At 47.9% G+C, this 18,427-nt stretch overlaps 1 protein-coding gene across 3 annotated transcripts in view; it reads right to left on the reverse strand.

The window, feature by feature from the left end:
- Positions 1-2,743: 2,743 nt before the first annotated feature.
- Positions 2,744-18,427, reverse strand: part of LOC125449798 (GA-binding protein subunit beta-1) — a 53,515-nt gene continuing 37,831 nt past the window's right edge. For all 3 annotated transcript variants that reach the window (XM_059642955.1, XM_059642956.1, XM_059642954.1), the window contains one exon: positions 2,744-9,595. In XM_059642955.1, the coding sequence (XP_059498938.1) occupies positions 9,293-9,595 (303 nt within the window). In that variant the 3' untranslated portion in view covers positions 2,744-9,292. The remainder of the gene's footprint in view (positions 9,596-18,427) is intronic.

Raw genomic sequence — 18,427 nt, forward strand, 5'->3', positions numbered from 1 at the left:
TTTTCTCCCCTTTGGTCCAGGAACTCCCTACCCACGTCTGTGACGCCCTCCACCTCCTCCAGAACCTCCAATTCCCTGGCCCCCAACACCTCATTTTCACCATGGACGTCCAGTACATATACACCTGTATTCTGCATGCAGATGGCCTCAAGGCCCTCCACTTCTTCCTGTCCCGCAGGCCCGACCAGTCACCCTCCACCGACACCCTCATCCGCCTAGCCGAACTTGTCCTCACCCTCAACAACAACTCTTTCGATTCCTCCCACTTCCTACAGACTAAGGGGGTGGCCATGGGCACCCGCATGGGCCCCAGCTATGCCTGCCTCTTTGTGGGTCACGTGGAACAGTCCCTCTTCCGCACCTCTTCCTCCGTTACATTGATGACTGTATCGGCGCCACCTCTTGCTCCCCAGAGGAACTCGAACAGTTCATCCACTTCACCAACACCTTCCACCCTAACCTTCAGTTCACCTAGGCCATTTCCAGCACATCCCTCACCTTCCTGGACACCTCAGTCTCCATTTCAGGCAACCAGCTTGTAACTGATGTCCATTTCAAGCCCACCGACTCCCACAGCTACCTAGAATACACCTCCTCCCACCAACCCTCCTGCAAAAATTCCATCCCCATTCCCAATTCCTCCACCTCCGCCGCATCTGCTCCCACAATGAGGCATTCCACTCCTGCACATCCCAGATGTCCAAGTTCTTCAAGGACCGCAACCTTCCCCCTGCAGTGGTTGAGAACGCCCTTGACCGCGTCTCCCGCAACACATCCCTCACTCCCCACCCCCGCCACAACCGCCTCCCAGAGGATCCCCCTCGTTCTCACACACCACCCCACCAACCTCCGGATACAACGCATCATCCTCCAACACTTCTGCCATCTACAATCCGACCCCACCACCCAAGACATTTTTCCATCCCCACCCTTGTCTGCTTTCCGGAGAGACCACTCTCTCCCTGACTCCCTTGTTCGCTCCACACTGCCCTCCAACCCCACCACACCCGGCACCTTCCCCTGCAACCGCAGGAAATGCTACACTTGCCCCCACACCTCCTCCCTCACCCCTATCCCAGGCCCCAAGATAACTTTCCACATTAAGCGGAGGTTCACCTGCACATCTGCCGATGTCGTATACTGTATCCATTGTGTGACTTCCTCTACATTGGGGAAACCAAGCGGAGGCTTGGGGACCGCTTTGCAGAACACCTTCACTCGGTTCGCAATAAACAACTGCACATCCCAGTCACAAACCATTTCCTCTCCCCCTTCCATTCTTTAGATGACATGTCCATCGTGGGCCTCCTGCAGTGCCGCAATGATGCCACCCGAAGGTTGCAGGAACAGCAACTTATATTCCGCATGGGAACCCTGCAGCCCAATGGTATCAATGTGGACTTCACCAGCTTCAAAATCTCCCCTTCCCCCACCGCATCCCGAAACCAGCCCAGTTCGTCCCCTCCCCCAACTGCACCACACAACCAGCCCAGCTCTTCCCCTCCACCCACTGCATCCCAAAATCAGCCCAGCCTGTCTCTGCCTCCCTAACCTGTTCTTCCTCTCACCTCAAGCCGCACCTCCATTTCCTACCTACTAACCTCATCCCACCTCCTTGACCTGTCCGTCTTCCCTGGACTGACCTATCCCCTCCCTACCTCCCCACCTACTCTCCGCCTCCCCCTCTCTCCCTATTTATTCCCTCACCCCATCCCCCCTCTGATGAAGGGTCTAGGCCCGAAACGTCAGCTTTTGTGCTCCTGAGATGCTGCTTGGCCTGCTGTGTTCATCCAGCCTCACATTTTATTATCTTGGATTCTCCAGCATCTGCAGTTCCCATTATCACTGATATCTTTGGGAGTTTGCTGTGCGTAAACTGGCAGCTGTATTTCCTGCATTACGAATACAGGTAAGCAATATTAACTATTTGTTTGGCTTTGGCAATCTGTGGGCAATCAGATGATGCCTAGGAACAAATTATCTCAGAATACCTCGAAGCCTAGGATTGTCAACTCTGCTAGGTTCCCAGGTCAAGGAGAAGAAAAGGCAGCCAGTGATCTGAAAGTGGGATGCGGTCAGGTTAGCGAGTTCATCAGACAGGTATGCTTAACCCATGCTCCCGGTCTGTTGACACCCTATGTAGAGTGGAGCAGACAAAACAAAGTCTCCTTGTGGGTCTGCTCCTGGCCTAGACAGTGGGCAGTGGCGGTGGTAGTACTGGTATCAAACAGACTGCCTCTCTCTCGCAGTTACATCTGTGCTCTGGCATCCATGGATAGGGAGCATACGGTGTCCACCAGTGAAGCTCTCTATTCACCAGTGGTCACTACAGGGGCCAGAGCAGTCCATCACCCCTGGATAATGATATTTTGATTTGAATTTGCCAAGTTTCCATTGCGTAAGTTTCTGTTGACTGATTTGTTTTGGAACAGTGCCTCACTGGGAGTGTCCAACCCAATTGCTTAAGAGCAGAGAGATGCTTCGATCAGTTGTTGGGAGTGAGCGTCACTGCGCAAGGCAGGAAGGCTGCAGGTATTTTGCAAGTATTAAAATAGAAATAAATCACAATCATTTACAGCAGGATGCCCTCCAGGCGAGTTGACTGGAAGGACTACCAGATCAGTCTTTGTTCTTGACCCTAGTAGAGATGCCATTATGTGCAAAGTGCTTGCAGGAGTGTAGCTCAGTGAGTTTACATTCAACCCTTTGCAGGAATAAAAAGCGCACATGTCCAATAAAGCAATTCATTTTCTGCATTTTATTAGCAAAGGTCTGCCCTTAATAATGGTACAAAAATGTATATACAAGATTTATTTAACAATCTGTATCACTTTGTACAGGTTCTAAAAAGAACATGGCTAGTTCTAAAGGAATCCTGTACACAAGATAATTACAGTACATTGTACTAAAGGCGCACCAGGTACAACTTGAGGCTTCCCCATAACTGAGGGCAATGAGGATTCATTTCCCAAACAGGTCACCAATGATCTTTTTGTTGGAACAAAAGTTCGTCAACACTAAATGCAAATTGTCCAATTCATAAACAAAGCCAGGTTGAAAGTTTGGGGTGATAATAGTAACAGTAATTAAGAGAAACAAAATACACACATACTTTTCTGGGACTACAGTGTTGAGTATGCAGGACCAATGATGCCAGACAATTCATCTAGACACACCATCACAGGGTAAATCTGTCACTTGAGATGCTAACACTGACTGCTGGGACAGTGTGTGGCGAGGGGTTAATATGAGAAAAAAATAGTGGGGACCTGAAAGAACGCTTTATTCCTGGGATTAGGACATTGCAACTCAGTGATCTGTCACTTGAATCCTAAAAATAAAACAGCAGTCATTTTTGCTCAACACAGATGATTAGAAAGTATTCAATCTTTGAGAGAAATGAGAAAAGGTAACAGAAAAATTGCTGGAGAAATTCAGTCAGCCCAGCAGCATCTGTGGACAGAAAAAGCAGAGCGAACGTGTGGAGTCCAGTGAATATTTCAGGTCTATTGGCTCTGCTTCGGAATTGGTCACTGGACTCCAAACGTTCAGTTTGCTTTCTCTCTCCACAGATGCTGCCAGACCTACTGAGCTTCTCCAGAAATTTCAGATCTTCAACATTCGCAGTTCTTTGTTTTACTTAAAAAGGTAAATTATGTAGCAGGAGGATGGGGAGAGGATGGATTTATAAACAATATACAACCCTGCAAGGGGCAGAGATGACGTTTCGAAACTGGTCCATTCCTCTTGCACAAACTCCTCAAAGCTCCCTGCTGCCCAAATTGGGACACCCCACTGTGAGCCAATCTATTCAACTAAAAAGGAAAACAGAACCAGGTGGCAACATTTTGTTCAACGTTGAAGCTCCTCATACAGCAGGTCCACCCCCATAGCCCTCTTCCTCGACCCAACACAATCCTGCTACTGCAATTAAAAACAAAATTTCCGAGTCAAACATGATTGCAGTTAGATTGTTAGAGATTGCCAGTTAGGTAAACTGCTCCCATTCTGCTCTCCTACAGTATTGTCTCTCAGGCATCTTCAATTTCTTCAAACCCTTTAGTGGCCACTCCCTAGCATGCGTTTTAACACAACCCTACCTTGACCCTTAGCTCTTCCCTTCCTCAGAGGATGTTGCACCTCCCAACCTGATACTGGGCCAGTGAACAAACTGAAGATGACAATGGCATTCTATAGGGAATAAATTTAGTGGAATGCACCTGCTTTACTGCTTTTGCGCCAAATTATGTCAAGCTGAGGGAGCAGACAGATACAATATAATGTGAATAAATGTGTGGTTTCCCACTTTGGCAGCAGAAAACAGGAAGGCAGACAATCTGAATGGCAATACATTGAGAGAGGGAAATTTGCGATGAAGTATACCAGTCGTATGCAGGTGAAGCATGCAAATGGTACATTGGCCTTCGTCGCAAGAGGATTCGAATACCGCTGCAAGGATGTCTTGCTGCAATTGTAAGGAGCCTTGGTGAGACCATAGCTGGAGCACTGTGTGCAGTTTTGATCTCCACATCTGAGAAAGGATGATTTTGCTATATAGAGAGTGCAGCAAAAATTCAGCAGACTAACTCGGAGGATGGCAGGACTGATGCATAAGGAGAAATTGAACCACTTAGGATTACATTTACTGGAGTTCAGAAGAATAAGGTGGGGATCTCATAGAACCCTATAAAATTCTAACAGGACTAGACAGGGTAGATGCAGGATAGATATTTCCAATAGTCAGTCAGTCCAGAACCAGGGGTCACAGTTTAAGCATTCAAGGTAAAGCTTTTAGGATGGATTTGAGGAGGTTTTTAATTCACCCAGAGAAGCGAGCTTGCAGAATTCACTATGACAGAAAACAGTTAAGGCCAAAACATAGTATGATTTCAAGGAGGACGAAGCACTTGGCACTAAAGGAATCAAAGGATGTGGGGGGAGAAGCACGAACAGGCTACTGAGTTGGATGATCAGCCACGAATATACTGAATGATGGAGCGGGCTTGAAGGGCTAAATGGCCTACTCCTGCTCCTAGTTTCTTTGTTTCTGGTTTTGATGGAGGGGTTATAGATCATTGGCTGCAAGACCATCGCACCCAAACCTGATTAAGACCATACAAACTAAACTGTGGAACAGGCTCAAGGAGCTGACTGGTATCCTCCCAAAGCTAACTGTAGTGTCCAAATAGCAACACTGGCCACATGTTCATAACCATCAACTCTGCTCTTGAATAGTCTGTGCAGTGTTCTAGAATTCCACACTGCTACCCCATTGCTATCTCAGCTGGCTCCTAAAGTTGGAGTGCGAGGGGAAGAGAAAAGGCGACAGCTACAAGCCTACCTCTCTCTCTTCTCACAGTTGTGAGATACTAGCTTTATCAGGACCAATACACACAAAGCTAGCTCCCAGCCAGTACACAGCTGGAAACAAATGGGTTGGAGAAATTCCTTCAACATTTTATCTACATAAGAAATAGGAACAAGCTATTCAGCCCCTCCATTCAAGATCAAGACTGACCGATCATCTCCTGAACCTCACTTTTCTGTCTGCCTCTGTAGTTGATCAGAAATCTGTCTGTGCCTCTGCCACTACTTCAGAATAACTTTTCAATAAGTCTCCAACTCATCCCACTCACCAAACTCCTCTGTATTTCCATGTCACACAATGTGGCAGTAATAGCTTAAATTCTCTGAAGCCACAAAGCAGTCACAGAACATGGATTCATCTCCCTTTTCCCAGCAGGCTGTCCAGAGCGAGATCGAAACCCATTGCACTGATCCATTATTCACAACTTTATACAGATCAACTCCATGCCCGGTGTCCAAGCTCATTAATATTTAAACTGGTCTTTGTTTTGGTTTCACTGAAGGGTGTGAAGAAATTTTAAGACCAATTTGCTGGGGAAGCGAGGGAGGAACAAGGCAAAAAGAAAAATTGCTGCATTTTCCAGAGACAACACATTTTAAAAAAAAGAGTAACAGAAAATGTTTAAACAATTTATGTTACATCATTGATTAGTAAGCACTAATAGCCAAAAAATGGAATGCATAATTATACAAGTGAGCAAGTAGGAACCCCACTTTACTGCAAGTATCACAGTCCCAATGAGCAAGAGAGGGAGAAGTGCGAGGTGCAGTGGTCCATGTGACATTGAGCCAGACAGTTTAGGTTTCATTTTAGTCGGGCAATGAAAAAGGAGGCTGCTTGAATTGGACGAGTGGGGAAATTAGACTACCACAACTCAGACAGACAGACACAGCCTGATTTTGCCAAAGGCCAGCTGCTCAAAAATCTGAGTAGAAAAATCCAACATTTGGTGCAAAGTAAAGAGGATAAAAAAAGTACATACAGAGTTAGGGCTAGCTTCACACCTGGTTTTTGGGGAACTGGGTGACACCTTCAAGTGGAGATGCCTGTCTGTAAGTTCAAATACTGGATCAACACTGAAGCAGCAGCAATGGACCGGATAAAGCAATTGTGCTGGCATTTTTTACTTTGACCAGTGACTTGCATAGACAGCCATTTTAAGCAACCTTAAAGCCATTCTGAACAACACTGCAGCCATTTGAGTTTACTGATGGGCCAGACAGACATAGTGAAAACCCTGATGGCCGTTTTGAAATGACCCACTGTGCTCTTCAATGGGACATTACAACTTCCACGTGACCAGATTCCCAGATCTCAGCTGAAAATTAAATCACAAGACGACCCTAAATACATATCCAAAGAGAAGACACCTTTTTAAACGGTGCTTTAATATAACCAATTGTGTAAACTGAATATTCAGTTGTAAAATAACTATGAGGCACAACCCTAGACAACAGTAAAAATGATTTAAAAAATACAAATTTCTTCTTTAAATATAAAATTGGGTCAAAGAAATTATGAGAGACCCTGGCTGTACAGCTAATGCACAATGCAGCTGTAAATGAGAAAAGCAAACCTGTCCACAGGAAGGTTCATTAGAAAATAAATCTATTAAAAATGTAACCACCTTCTGTAATTTAAATGAGAGGACAACAAAGCAAAGATGTTTGAAGTGCAGTTGTTATGTAGGCAAAGTATTGTATAGAAGTGCTTTCGGCCATGTCTCAGACATGATTAAACGCTGTATAAATTACTATCTTTTCTTCACCAAGTTGTGTCATTCAATAATTTCAAGTTGCTTGATGCTCTTCAGATTTCACTTCAGGCCAGCTTCAGCTGAAGCAGACACTGGGGAGCAGAGTGGCCAGCAGAGATTTCCCCTGCTATTGCTCCCACTGCCATTCATTTATGCAACGGGAATTGCCCTGTGGGCATCACTCATGTCGAATTGCCTCATGATCAAAAAGGCCACATCTGTGCAGGGCCCAGGCTATGAATCTTTGGCAGGCACTTCCACTTAGCAGAACTGGCACAGAAAAGCTGGATCCTGTCCCCGAACTTTCAGGCATCTAACTGGATCCAAGACCAATACCAGACTTGGTAATTACCTTCAAATTATCAGGTAACTTCAAGTCTATGCTCCAGAAGAGTAAAGGGGAAGGTTACTTATAAATTCCAATGTCTGTCCACACAGGGGACTTACTTCAGCAATAAAACAACTTGATTTATATAAAAGTACAAAGGAATACTAACAAAACCGATCTAAACCTCAGGTCTTTAAACCTGGAGTTTTGGGTCCTTGGACTCCATGGTAATGTGGTGGCAGTAGTTGCCCATGGATCAAGTACAGATACAACAGGTCTCGTTTGGATTGGGATCAAGGAAGACAAAATGCTCAAGGCAGATAAATCAGCTGTTTTCTCAGTGAGGGTTCACCAGCCCTTTGGACTGTTCCAGAGTGATCAGGGGGAAAAAAGTAAGGATTATTTTCCTGGACGCCGCTGCAGCAACAGCAAGAAGAAGAATCACATGGATTCAAAATAAAAATGATGCATGTATTTCACTACCTTTGAGCATCATTGCTCATTAATCATACAAAATCTTGGATATGGGAGGTAAAACAAAGGATGTTATAAGCAGGAAGAGAAAACCTTTTGGAAGATGCCAACTCCCATGCCAATTATTCACTCTCCTTGTGGATGGAACCCTCCACTGCCAGAATCAGAACCTTCTGAAGCTTCAAAATAAATAGAGCATTAAATTTAGAATGGGGGCTATGGAGAGAGGTGACATTTCAATTCTAGACTTTGTCTCTGTCTCTTCTGAAATGAAATCTCTGAAATGGTTGAAAACTCCAGGTGCTGACAGCTAAGGATACTGTTCTCACAGGGAGTATCAAGTAGCAGTCAGCACCTTTACTGTGAAACATTGCCTCCATAACAAGTTACTGTACTTCACTGCAGGTGAAATGCTTTGAGGCATTTCTGAGCAATGTGAGAAGGTGCTAAATGAATGCAGATCTTCACAGACTCTGAAGGTCAGTAGCAAACTCCCCATCTACCTACTGGCAAAAGTTCAGAGGGAGAAATTACACCTGTCAGAAAGACACCTCTGCAGGAATACGGATAAAGGAATTGGTACATAAAAATACCAAACTATATTACCAAAGCCATTTTTAAAAGTCTCTAATAATGGACTTTTTTTGCCCCCACCAGATGAATAACTGATTGCAAATTGCAGCGTGGGAAATTCTTAGTTTAAAATAATTTACAATTACCCACAGGAAGATTTTGTGCTGTTTGTTTCTTTCTCCATTTTCAAGGCAAAGACTCTTATACATTTTTGTTGAAATCGTTAAAATGTAGACGTAACATCAATGGCCCAGAGAAGGTGGACACCGAGAGAACATGGTGCATGGATATATTAGTTGCAGGACCAGTGCCATTTCGTCAGCCTTGCTTTCCAATGCTTTTGTAGCAGAAACAAAATAATGTTGACATCGAAGCGGTTTAATTTTCATCCTTCCCTCTTTTCACTTCCCACCAAACCCCTGCAGTCAAAACCATAACCCCAACTGAGTTCAAGCTCCTGGATATTCTCCTGCGAATTGGAGAACCTGGATTCTAACAACAGACTTAGCAACACACAACATTCTCCCCTTGCTCCCCAATTTCTGAAGATCCGAGGAAAAACTGTACCTGCTAGTGTTCAGAGGTTTCCTGGTGTTGAGTTCCAAGAGGAGTTCTTCTGCAATCAGATAGTGACTGTCTGCGTGTCTGGTGTGGCAGTGACCAACAGCTTGTCCCCAAGCTGTTCTTGGTTTGTGTGCACGAGCACAGGCGCACTGAATTTGATAAACAAAATGCATCAGGGAGAAAGTTTTGCAGGTTGGTGTTATGGGGAGGGGACACTGAGGGGGAGATTTTATGAAGTCACTGTCTCTGTCGCCATGTCGGTAGGCTGCTCCATTGTTTCCACTGTGGTCTCAGGACCTTCCAGCTCTGCTGCCATGGTGATCACCGTACCAGTGCCATCATCTGTGACCTCCTCTACAACAGTGATCTCCTCAGCCGTGGTGTGGAGCCTTGCAATCGCCTCCAGTCTCATGCGGTACTCCTCTGCTTCTTGTTCCTTCTTCATCAGCTGTTGCCGGTACTCCTGAGCTTTTCGGTTTGCTTCATGGAGCTGCTTTTGAAGTAGTTCTCTCTCCAAGCAATCATTCGTGTCCTGAAACAAGAAACCATCAATAGTACCAGCAGCCTTCAATCCCTCAACCACTGACACACAGTGGCAGCAATTTGCACCCACTACAAGATGCACAGTGGCAACTCACCAAGGGTGCTTCATCAGCACCTTCCAAACGCATGACCTCCATCACATGGAAGATCAAAAGGTAATAGATGCATGCAAGACCATTACTGCAAGTTCCCCTCTGAACTACTCATTACCTTCACTCAGAACTGAAAACTAGCCACTCCTTAACTGTCACTGGGTCAAAATCCTGGAACTCCCTCCCTGACTGCACCAAAGGGTGGGGGGAGACTTGCATTACATGGACTATAGCAATTCAAGAAAGTAGCTGACCACTACCGTAAAAAGAGGCAAATATGGATGGGCAATAAATGCTGGACTTGAAAGAAACACAAGTGAATGTCTTCCACAAACTATCTTCTGAAAAAAAGATTGGGACATGCCCACAGGATTTTAGCAGTGAAGCATTAAGACTTGGTTTCATGCCCCCACCCACCCCTCCCCCCCATAGAGGCTTCCTGACCTGCACCTGCTGCTTTTAATATAATAAAGTGTGAGGCTGGATGAACACAGCAGATGAAGCAGCATCTCAGGAGCACAAAAGTTGACATTTCAGGCCTAGACCCTTCATCAGAGAGGGGGATGGGGTGAGGGTGGAATAAACAATTTCAACAAAAATGTATAAGAGTCTTTGCCTTGAAAATGGAGAAAGAAACAAACAGCACAAAGTCTTCCTGTGGAATAAATAGGGAGAGAGGGGGAGGCAGACCGAAGATGGAGAGAAAAGAAGATAGGTGGAGAGGAGAGTATAGGTGGGGAGGTAGGGAGGGGATAGGTCAGTCCAGGGAAGACGGACAGGTCAAGGAGGTGAGATGAGGTTAGTAGGTAGGAAATGGAGGTGCGGCTTGGGGTGGGAGGAAGAACAGGTTAGGGAGGCAGAGACAGGCTGGGCTGGTTTTGGGATGCAGTGGGGGGAGGGAAAGAGCTGGGCTGGTTGTGTGGTGCAGTGGGGGGAGGGGACGAACTGGGCTGGTTTTGGGATGCGGTGGGGGAAGGGGAGATTTTGAAGTTGGTGAAGTCCACATTGACAACAAAACGTGAGGCTGGATGAACACAGCAGGCCAAGCAGCATCTCAGGAGCACAAAAGCTGACGTTTCGGGCCGAGACCCTTCATCAGAGAGGGGGATGGGGTGAGGGTTCTGGAATAAATAGGGAGAGAGGGGGAGGCGGACCGAAGATGGAGAGTAAAGAAGATAGGTGGAGAGAGTATAGGTGGGGAGGTAGGGAGGGGATAGGTCAGTCCAGGGAAGACGGACAAGTCAAGGAGGTGGGATGAGGTTAGTAGGTAGATGGGGGTGCGGCTTGGGGTGGGTGGAAGGGATGGGTGAGAGGAAGAACAGGTTAGGGAGGCAGAGACAGGTTGGACTGGTTTTGGGATGCAGTGGGGAGAGGGGACGAACTGGGCTGGTTTAGGGATGCAGTTGGGGAAGGGGAGATTTTGAAACTGGTGAAGTCCACATTGATACCATTAGGCTGCAGGGTTCCCAGGCGGAATATGAGTTGCTGTTCCTGCAACCTTCGGGTGGCATCATTGTGGCACTGCAAGAGGCCCATGATGGACATGTCATCTAAAGAATGGGAGGGGGAGTGGAAATGGTTTGCGACTGGGAGGTGCAGTAGTTTGTTGCGAACCGAGCGGAGGTGTTCTGCAAAGCGGTCTCCAAGCCTCCGCTTGGTTTCCCCAATGTAGAGGGAGCCACACCGGGTACAGTGGATGCAGTATACCACATTAAGCAGAGGTTCACCTGCACATCTGCCAATGTGGAATGTCATCTTGGGGCCTGGGATAGGGGTGAGGGGGGAGGTGTGGGGGCAAGTGTAGCATTTCCTGCGGTTGCAGGGGAAGGTGCCGGGTGTGGTGGGGTTGGAGGGCAGTGTGGAGCGAACAAGGGAGTCACAGAGCGAGTGGTCTCTCCGGAAAGCAGGCAGGGGTGGGGATGGAAAAATGTCTTGGGTGGTGGGGTCGGATTGTAGATGGCGGAAGTGTCGGAGGATGATGCGTTGTATCCGGAGCTTGGTGGGGTGGTGTGTGAGAACAAGGGAGATCCTCTTTGGGCGGTTGTGGTGGGGGCGGGGTGTGAGGGACATGTTGCGGGAAATACGGGAGACGCGGTCGAGGGCGTTCTCGATCACTGTGGGGGGCAAGTTGCGGTCCTGGAAGAACTTGGACATCTGGGATGTGCGGGAGTGGAATGTCTTAACGTGGGAGCAGATATGGCGGAGGCGGAGGAATTGGGAATAGGGGATGGAATTTTTGCAGGAGGGTGGGTGGGAGGAGGTGTATTCTAGGTAGCTGTGGGAGTCGGTGGGCTTGAAATGGACATCAGTTACAAGCTAGTATCAGAGATAATGGGAACTGCAGATGCTGGAGAATTCCAAGATAATAAAATGAGAGGCTGGATGAACACAGCAGGCCAAGCAGCATCTCAGGAGCACAAAAGCTGACGTTTCGGGCCTGGACCCTTCATCAGAGAGGGGGATGGGGAGAGGGTTCTGGAATAAATAGGGAGAGAGGGGGAGGCGGACCGAAGATGGAGAGTAAAGAAGATAGGTGGAGAGAGTATAGGTAGGGAGGGGATAGGTCAGTCCAGGGAAGATGGACTGGTCAAGGAGGTGGGATGAGGTTAGTCGGTAGATGGGGGTGCGGCTTGGGGTGGGAGGAAGGGATGGGTGAGAGGAAGAACCGGTTAGGGAGGCAGAGACAGGTTGGACTGGTTTCGGGATGCAGTGGGGGGGGGGGAGGTGGGGAGAAGAGAGCTGGGCTCGTTGTGTGGTGCAGTTGGGGGAGGGGTCGAATTGGGCTGGTTTAGGAATGCAGTAGGGGAAGGGGAGGTTTTGAAACTGGTGAAGTCCACATTGATACCATTAGGCTGCAGGGTTCCCAGGCGGAATATGAGTTGCTGTTCCTGCAACCTTCGGGTGGCATCATTGTGGCACTGCAGGAGGCCCATGATGGACATGTCATCTAGAGAATGGGAGGGGGAGTGGAAATGGTTTGCGACTGGGAGGTGCAGTTGTTTGTTGCGAACTGAGCGGAGGTGTTCTGCAAAGCGGTCCCCAAGCCTCCGCTTGGTTTCCCCAATGTAGAGTGAGCCGCACCGGGTACAGTGGATGCAGTATACCACATTGGCAGATGTGCAGGTGAACCTCTGCTTAATGTGGAATGTCATCTTGGGGCCTGGGATAGGGGTGAGGGGGGAGGTGTGGGGGCAAGTGTAGCATTTCCTGCGGTTGCAGGGGAAGGTGCCGGGTGTGGTGGGGTTGGAGGGCAGTGTGGAGCGAACAAGGGAGTCACGGAGAGAGTGGTCTCTCCGGAAAGCAGACAGGGGTGGGGATGGAAAAATGTCTTGGGTGGTGGGGTCGGATTGTAGATGGCGGAAGTGTCCCACAACCAGTCCAATCTGTCTCTGCCTCCCTAACCAGTTCTTCCTCTCACCCATCCCTTCCTCCCACCCCAAGCCGCACACCCATCTACCTACTAACCTCATCCCACCTCCTTGACCTGTCCGTCTTCCCTGGACTGACCTATCCCCTCCCTACCTCCCCACCTATCTTCTTTACTCTCCATCTTCGGTCCGCCTCCCCCTCTCTCCCTATTTATTCCAGTTCCCTCTCCCCATCCCCCTCTCTGATGAAGGGTCCAGGCCCGAAACGTCAGCTTTTGTGCTCCTGAGATGCTGCCTGGCCTGCTGTGTTCATCCAGCCTCACATTTTATTATCAGTTACAAGCTGGTTGCCTGAGATGGAGACTGAGAGGTCCAGGAAGGTGAGGGATATGCTGGAGATGGCCCAGGAGAACTGAAGGTTGGGGTGGAAGGTGTTGGTGAAGTGGATGAACTGTTCGAGCTCCTCTGGGGAGCAAGAGGCGGCGCCGATACAGTCATCAATGTACCGGAGGAAGAGGTGGGGTTTGGGGCCTGTGTAGGTGCCGAAGAGGGACTGTTCCACGTAACCTACAAAGAGGCAGGCATAGCTGGGGCCCATGCGGGTGCCCATGGCCACCCACTTAGTCTGCAGGAAGTGGGAGGAGTCAAAAGAGAAGTTATTGAGGGTGAGGACGAGTTCGGCTAGGCGGATGAGGGTGTCGGTGGAGGGGGACTGGTCAGGCCTGCGGGACAAGAAGAAGCGGAGGGCCTTGAGGCCATCTGCATGCGGAATGCAGGTGTATAGGGACTGGACGTCCATGGTGAAGATGAGGTGTTGGGGGCCAGGGAATTGGAAGTCCTGGAGGAGGTGGAGGGCGTGGGTGGTGTCACGGACGTAGGTAGGGAGTTCCTGGACCAAAGGGGAGAAGATGGAGTCCAGATAGGTGGAGAAACATGTCCCGCAACATGTCCCTCACACCCCGCCCCTGCCACAACCGCCCAAAGAGGATCCCCCTCGTTCTCACACACCACCCCACCAACCTCCGGATACAACGCATCATCCTCCGACACTTCCGCCATCTACAATCCGACCCCACCACCCAAGACATTTTTCCATCCCCACCCCTGTCTGCTTTCCGGAGAGACCACTCTCTCCGTGACTCCCTTGTTCGCTCCACACTGCCCTCCAACCCCACCACACCCGGCACCTTCCCCTGCAACCGCAGGAAATGCTACACTTGCCCCCACACCTCCCCCCCTCACCCCTATCCCAGGCCCCAAGATGACATTCCACATTAAGCAGAGGTTCACCTGCACATCTGCCAATGTGGTATACTGCATCCACTGTACCCGGTGTGGCTTCCTCTACATTGGGGAAACCAAGCGGAGGCTTGGAGACCGCTTTGCAGAACATCTCCGCTCGGTTCGCAACAAACTACTGCACCTCCCAGTCGCAAACCATTTCCACTCCCCCCATTCTTTAGATGACATGTCCATCATGGGCCTCCTGCAGTGCCACAATGATGCCACCCGAAGGTTGCAGGAACAGCAACTCATATTCCGCCTGGGAACCCTGCAGCCTAATGGTATCAATGTGGACTTCACCAGTTTCAAAATCTCCCCTTCCCCAACTGCATCCCTAAACCAGCCCAATTCGACCCCTCCCCCCACTGCACCACACAACCAGCCCAGCTCTTCCCCTCCACCCACTGCATCCCAAAACCAGTCCAACCTGTCTCTGCCTCCCTAACCTGTTCTTCCTCTCACCCATCCCTTCCTCCCACCCCAAGCCGCACCCCCATCTACCTACTAACCTCATCCCACCTCCTTGACCTGTCCGTCTTCCCTGGACTGACCTATCCCCTCCCTACCTCCCCACCTATACTCTCTCCACCTATCTTCTTTTCTCTCCATCTTCGGTCCGCCTCCCCCTCTCTCCCTATTTATTCCAGAACCCTCACCCCATCCCCCCCTCTGATGAAGGGTCTCGGCCCGAAACGTCAGCTTTTGTGCTCCTGAGATGCTGCTTGGCCTGCTGTGTTCATCCAGCCTCACATTTTGTTGTCTTGGATTCTCCAGCATCTGCAGTTCCCATTATCTCTGAAGTCCACATTGATATCATTGGGCTGCAGGGTTCCCAAGCGGAATAGGAGTTGCTGTTCCTGCAACCTTCGGGTGGCATCATTGTGGCACTGTAGGAGGCCCATGATGGACACGTCATCTAAAGAATGGGAGGGTGAGTTGAAGTGGTTCGCGACTGGGAGGTGCAGTTGTTTATCGCGAACCGAGCGGAGGTGTTCTGCAAAGCGGTCCCCAAGCCTCTGCTTGGTTTCCCCAATGTAGAGGGAGCCACACCGGGTACAATGGATGCAGTATACCACATTGGCAGATGTGCAGGTGAACCTCTGCTTAATATGGAATGTCATCTTGGGGCCTGGGATAGGGGTGAGGGGGGAGGTGTGGGGGCAAGTGTAGCATTTCCTGCGGATGCAGGGGAAGGTGCCAGGTGTGTTGGGGTTGGAGGGCAGTGTGAAGCGAACAAGGGAGTCGCGGAGATGTCAGGTTTTCAGTACCTGTCGTGCTTTTTCACAAAAGTAATGTATAACCATTCGACAAATAGTACCTCTCTTTTCCATAACTGAAAACTAAACTTTAAAATTGTGGGCCAGCTGCTATTTCCAACTGCATTTTTCAGTCACAGCAGAATGCAACGGTTACGGATTCTGATCAGAGTGTTTGCGAATGTATAGTGCACTGTTTTTCAGAAAAAAAACTTATTTTCTCCACAGCATATACCAAATCCTTGACAACATGGGGGTTCAAGGCATGGGCTTCCTGTGGACAACAGAAATTAAGAATACTATTACCCTGTAACTTTGCTGTTGCAAAGGACTGCATGATCAGAATGGTCAGGCTCATGGGGGGAAAAAAAAGGAGATTGAGGGCCACAGATATTAAGAATTGTGCATATGTAGAAATTACACAGCTAGCTCAAGAGGCTGCAGGTGCAAAGCAATTGTTGAATAAAACACAAGTGAATGGTGAAATCAGCAAATGAAGCGGCCCAATAATCAAAAAATATACCCTGAATGGCCTATGTCAGTGCTTAATCAACACTCACATCATATTGTCTTACCCTGCTGAACTGATGCGATGTGAAAGGGACCGGGGAACAGACTTGAAACCTTGTCACAAGTCTATAGTTCACTATCATGGCAACTGCTTTAGGAATATAACAATAATGGTGCATTACCATTTATTCATTGCCTCCTCATTACCCTCTCCAGAAATACAGTATGCTTTGAAGGCAAGCGAAAGCAACACAAACAACATGCTCACCACAGTATTCCTGTACATATACCTCATCAGGAACTGAAGGAATTTCAGTCAGGTAACTCAATCTCACGTGGGTATTACAACGCTTCACCTGATGCTATAATACAGCAGGACATTTATACCGTGCACCCACCACAGGCCATAGATGCATAGTGTCAAAGCACAGAAACAGACCCTTAGGTCCAACTGGTTTATACTGACCAAATTAAACTAGCCTGATTTTTCTGCGTTTGGCCCACATCCCTCCAAATCTTTGGTATTCATGTACCTGTCCGAACGTCTTTTAAAATGTAACTTTACCTGCACCTACCACTTCCTCCAGAAGTTCATTTCACACACAAATCAAATTCTGTGTGAAAGGGTTGCCCCTCAGGTCTCTCAATTCTTTTTCCTTTTGCCCCTCTCACCTTAAAAATATGCCCTCTAATATAGCAGCTTAGTTAACACCCACCATTGTTTCAGGGAGCCTCATGGCTACTTTGTGTCATTGTCTATGTTTCAAACAAGCTTCTTCTCAAACCCTCTTCACCTCAACCTTCCATTCTTTTCTCCCCCCTCATGGAATTTATCCAGTTTCCCCTTAAATGCATCTCTGCTATTGGCTTCAACCATTCCCTGTGGCAGCAGGTTCTACAATTTTCCCACTTTCTGACTTAACTGTTTTCTTTTGAATAGCTAACTGGATGCATTAATGACTGTCTAATATCACTGGCTACCTCGGTCTGATCTCACCCACACCTGGTTCTCCACATTTACCCTACCAAAGAACAGATGAAGTAGGAGCGGGAGTAGACCATTTGGCCTACCAAACCTGCCCTACCATTCAATATAACACAGCTGACCTTGGGCTTCAACTCAACTGAAACATAGAAAATAATCAAAAAAAAATACAAACAAACAATCAGAGGGTTAGATAGGGTGGATAGGGAGAGCCTTTTTCCTAGGATGGTGACGGCGAGCACGAGGGGGCACAGCTTTAAATTGAGGGGTGAAAGATACAGGACAGATGTCAGAGGTAGTTTCTTTACTCAGAGTAGTAAGGGAATGGAACGCTTTGCCTGCAACAGTAGTAGATTCGCCAACTTTAGGTACATTTAAGTCATCATTGGACAAGCATATGGACGTACATGGAACAGTGTAGGTTAGATGGGCTTAAGATCGGTACAACATTGAGGGCCGAAGGGCCTGTACTGTGCTGTAATGTTCTATGTTCAACTCTCCTGCCTGCTCTGCACGTCTCGAATCCCTGAGGCACAAGAAAACTGTCTGTGCCAGCCTTAAACATGTTGTACAATGAAACATCCACAACATTCTGAGGGAAGAGAATTCCAAAAGTTCACAATCCTTTTGGAAGAAATTTCTCATCTCAGTCTTAAATGATTGGCCTCTTGTCCTGAGACTGTGCCCAATGTCCTGGATTCTCCAACCAACGGAACCAGCCTCTCCTGTCAACTCCTTCGGAATCTTGTCTGCCTCAATGAGATTGGTGTTTAGGAGAGTGAGAGTCAGAGAACATTGACCTGATTTACTCAGGCTCTCATCATTGGACAATACACCTTTCCCAGGGAAGAACCAAATTAACTCCATTACAAAGACTTCTATTAGGTCAACCTTCACGCGTCGGGAGACAGGTAGCAAGCCTGTTCAATCTTTTGACACAGAGTACAACACTGCATTTCTGCTATCCTTCCAGGAATTCAATTTGCATTTTGTCCAACGCCTTTTGATCTTTATTGTTCAATTTGTTACATATTCATTACAAAAGAGCATGTACAAATGTGGTCAAACCAAGCAACAGTGCAAGCTTAGTATAAATCTTTTGGCTTATCAGTTATATCCCTCTGGACATGGGCACGGTGTTTTGCTTTTCCAAAAAACAAAATTAATGAAAATTACCTTAATAAACTGCACTGCTACCCGGAGGAAGCAGGACCACCATTTTAGGTTATTTCACAGGTTCAACAACATTACATTTGGTCGGTTACATGGGCATATTCATTTTTGGTAGCTCAAGAACCTCAATGCAAGATTGAGTCAAAATAAAAT

Source organism: Stegostoma tigrinum, chromosome 47 (assembly GCF_030684315.1).
Source record: "Stegostoma tigrinum isolate sSteTig4 chromosome 47, sSteTig4.hap1, whole genome shotgun sequence".
Lineage (NCBI taxonomy): Eukaryota > Metazoa > Chordata > Chondrichthyes > Orectolobiformes > Stegostomatidae > Stegostoma > Stegostoma tigrinum.